Source organism: Musca vetustissima, unplaced genomic scaffold (genome assembly GCF_032173495.1).
Source record: "Musca vetustissima isolate MV318-11 ecotype Yass unplaced genomic scaffold, APGP_CSIRO_Mvet_v1 utg63172, whole genome shotgun sequence".
Classification (NCBI taxonomy): Eukaryota; Metazoa; Arthropoda; class Insecta; order Diptera; family Muscidae; genus Musca; species Musca vetustissima.
Genome location: NW_026878820.1, coordinates 20,164 through 24,467, shown reverse-complemented (window position 1 = coordinate 24,467; position 4,304 = coordinate 20,164). Strand labels below are relative to the sequence as shown.

The 4,304-nt window shown below is 35.5% G+C and overlaps 1 protein-coding gene across 1 annotated transcript; it reads right to left on the bottom strand.

The window, feature by feature from the left end:
* Positions 1-3,146: 3,146 nt before the first annotated feature.
* Positions 3,147-4,093, bottom strand: LOC133323578 (homeobox protein Hox-B4a-like). The gene has a single exon (XM_061532492.1). The coding sequence runs from the start codon at positions 4,089-4,091 to the stop codon at positions 3,147-3,149; it is 945 nt and encodes a 314-aa protein (XP_061388476.1). The 5' UTR covers positions 4,092-4,093.
* Positions 4,094-4,304: the final 211 nt, after the last annotated feature.

Below are 4,304 nucleotides of genomic sequence, written 5' to 3'. Positions count from 1 at the left end.
TTAAACTATGAAATTGAAGAAGAAATTTGGAGTGAATATGAAACGTAAAGCTACAAATGGGACAATTTGTTACGAAGTGGATTAAATTCATTGACTAACAAAGATTGAGACAAAGAAGAAATGAATTTTAAGTTACTGTGAAAATCATTTCTTTAGAATTAAATTAATTGGTTAACAATTCAAAGGGATAAATGTTAGAATTCTCTAGAGGGGAATCAAGATGCTGTTCGATATATATTTATGATTTGGCAGAAAGATACTCATTATACCAGAACTTGCAAAATATATACGCACAGACGTTACTGCATTGGAATTGGAAAATGCTATTGGAATTGGAAAATTAAGATAAATCGTATCCTAAAAAATATGTCTCACAAGAAGAGATATCAAAGACTGTGAAGGTAATATTACATGTGGGGCATCAACAAGTTTTGGAGTATAAACGTGAATAACTGTACCAAAAGATTTATAGAACCTAATAGAATATAGTCAATGTACCTGCATCCTTTAAATATCATCCTGGAACTTTATATCTAAAATTGAGTAGAGAAAGAGGTTAAAAGTCATTTAAAGTCAGCATTATTCAAATGTATGAATCCCGAATCGTTTTTAGGAACCTTATATAGATTTTTTGTCATATGAGGTAAAGTAGTGACATTTGCTTCGATTATGGCACAAACTTTGAGGGTGACGATAGAAAATGTGTGGTTTCAATTTTTATATATTCTACATAGATCAGCCGCATGTAGATTTTTGCAGTTTTATATATAGAACAAATCTAATATACTCAGATTATATTTTATATAACATTTCGGCATACTTTCTTTTGGCATTACAACATTTAAATTTTATTTTTTAAACAGTTCTTCAGCATTCTGAAAACATTATCCATGTTCTCAACTTCCCAAAGCAGCTTGTGTATTTTTTACAAAGGACTAAAGCACTACAATATATTGAAAATTGATTTTCTATGGACATGAGATCTTGTATAGAGAAAAAGCTTCCACTACGTTTCAACCGAAAGTATTCCTTTTAGTGGACATGAAAACTATGCGTAGACTAAATAGTTTCTGCAGTAGATGGGCTCACATTATTCGCATTCTTAGGGCTAAACTGCTATACCACCTATGGTATATAAATTTTGAGTGGGTATTGATATTAATACGTTAAGAGCTGATCATGCCTGTTGTACAAGTCTCCCATTTACTAGAGTTGGGGAATCTCTTTCCTGAAGCGGCTCGATTTATTGGTTCGTTTTGCATTCAGTTAGTTTAATAGTTCCTTGGTAAACATAATTTAAATCGTTTAATAAACGGGAAGATCTAGAGCAAAAAGGAACTAAATGAACTGAAGACCTAATACCGATCGTTCCTTTTTCTGAATACCAATTACTGACATTTTCCATGGATATGACATCTCCTATAGAGAAATAAACATCCACTAGATTTCTACAGATACAATTCTTGTAGTGGCCATCAGAAATATGTGCAGGCTTCCTAAAGAATAAATAGCATCTATATCATCATTCGAATTCGAATCATGATAAATAAATTAAGGGAGAATATTTGAGGTTTATAGTCACGAAAATGTTAAGAGCCCAGCACACCTGTTCTGAAAGTCTGTCATTGACTAGAGTCGCTTCGCAAAAAGAACTATGCCGTTCATTTAATAAACGGTAAGGTCTTCATGAACAATTGAATAAAATAGAACTAGGTGAACGAGAGCAAAAATAAACGACAGGATCAAAAATGACTAGATGAAAGAAACAAGCGGACCTAGTACCTATAGTTCCTTTTACTGAATAGTTAATTTGAACTGTGTTGTCCGGAAACGCTCCAACTCTACTCTTGATTGGGGATTGTTTAACTTTTGCATTTGTTTGTATGCACGAGGCTCGTTTAAAAAGTATACCTGTGTAACAGATGATCACTCTGTTGAGTTCATTTTTTGAACACATTCAAGCGTTTCAACTTTTAATTGTCAAATTGCCCCCGTGATATTTATTTTCAAGGCCTGACATCAAATTGTCAGTTATCATGACACGATAAATTTCGCTTACATAATTTTTGAGCAAATATGAAGCGATGATGTGGCGATCATCTTTGAAGTCGGACTAGAAACGTCGTCAGTCGCCCTTTTTTGGTTGCCACATTCATTTTAAACTCCATATTTTTTGAAAACATGAAGCGATGAAGTTTGAAGTCCGATTACAAACATCATTGGTCTGTATACAAAATATATTCTACTTTACGAACATACAGCTTTCTATTGATGCTGAATTGATGAAACGTCCAGGCAGGATGTATTTTTGCTTTCGCCGACTAAAATAATTTAATAATTTAATGAGGCTGGAGACTGATGTCATTCATGGGCTGGTGCGGTCTTTCTAACAGTAGGTTTTTTATAGAGCAGGGATTAATATTATAGGAACTTTAACTTCTAAATGAGGTTAGAACCTTCAACCACGCTGAATCTGTAAAAAAACTGTGACCTACACTCAAAATTGTCTGTGAGCCAGACTTTACGAAAATGGCTCTGCAATTTTTTATAGGGGCCATTACAAAACACAGACCTATATATCCCATTTGTAATACCAAACATTGGTTAGGTAGTAATTTCTAAGGTCTATAAAATATTTCGAACATTATTGTGATTTGTAAAGGCAAATTGGCGAATATATGCAGATAATACCTCTTTGACGAATATTTTGAGATATTGAAAATGGTATGCTAATTTAAATACGAATTCCACATTGTAAAAAGACTGCAATGTTTGTTCAAATTTAAGGAACATTAAATACAAATGTTTGAATTTTTACTTTGTTAAAGTTTGGAAATAACACCGTTTTTAAATATGCCGTCGGAATATTAAGACCTAAAAAGGGTTATTTCTTATAATTATTTTTTTCTGAAATCCTACGGTAAATTCCTTATTCCCAAAAAATTAATAATACAGATAAAAATTTAATTTTCCAAATTTGTTGTATATTTTCATAAAACATTTCTTAAACTATAGTAATAAAAATAAAAAATAATAAAAATTCAAAAACTGAAATAAAAATATTTGTTCTTAAAAACTACATAACCTCACAAAATAAATTTTTATACATTATTTACAAAACAATTTTCACTAAATTCACAACAAATTTATTGTTCCCTTTTGATTTCCACAGATTTCGATGGTGAACAATCGTCATGTTGTTTGGGTGATTGCGATGGACTGGAGGGATTATTGCCGGACATATTGAAGGTTGGTGATTCGGAACCTTTCTTTTGCTTGACACGACGATTTTGGAACCAGATTTTAACTTGTTTCTCGGACAAACGCAAACGGTTGGCAATTTCAATGCGACGCAAACGTGACAGATAGGGATTCATGGAGAATTCACGCTCCAATTCCAAGAGTTGGGTGCTGGAGAATGCGGTGCGAATGCGTTTGCTGGAATCGGCATAATCGGAAACGACAGGAGTAATATCCACATTTGGTGAGCCGGATGATGATGTGGGACAGATGGTTTGGTGACTGTTGTTTGTCTGTGTGGGTTTCAGTGGGGAACTGGATGGTGAACAGGAGGAATCATGGCGATAACGTTTTGTTTGTTGTTCATCGTTGGAGGGATAATCCATGGTAGAGGTTGACGAGGAGGCTGATGGTGAGGTACAATAGACATTGTCAGCTCCCAATGGCAAAATTTGGCCATAGGGAATTGTGGCATTGGGTAAGATGGTGGCAGGAAGGCTGTTGTATGCGGTGTCAAAGGCAGCTGAAGCTTTACGCTTTTGAGCCAAAAGTGTGGCATAGGGATGATAGGATTGTTGTTGTAGAGCGGCAGCAGCTACTGCTGCGGCTTGTTGTTGTTGCTGCTGCTGTTGTTGTTGAATACCCAAGGAGAACAAATAACTGCCCACATAGCTGGCCGGATATGGCAGCATGGGGATTTGGGGCAACATTGCAGCTGCTGCTGCAGCAGCGGCGGCAGCATGTGCCGCATTTGTGGCAACCGGTGTCACAGCAGTTGGAGAGCCCAAAGTATCCTTTTTCAGGGGCATATTATCGCTGAGCAAAGAATCCATTAAAAATGAGCGAGACATTTTCGGTGAGTTGTTGTTGTCGTTTGTTTCGTTTAAAGAAAAACACGAAATAATAATTTTTTCAAAATTTTTGTTCGCAAAAACGATTAGTTGTTGAGATAATCACTGATGATGGTGAACTGATGCTCTCTGCTCCGGCGATCCTGACTTATATAGTGAACCACCCTTAGGACGGACAACCAGGCACCCTTAGCCCACAAAACTACCCTGCAC

What these genes read in the sequence shown, in the direction of transcription:
- LOC133323578 (XM_061532492.1), bottom strand. Translation starts at nt 4,091, where the DNA reads ATGTCTCGCTCATTTTTAATGGATTCTTTGCTCAGCGATAATATGCCC.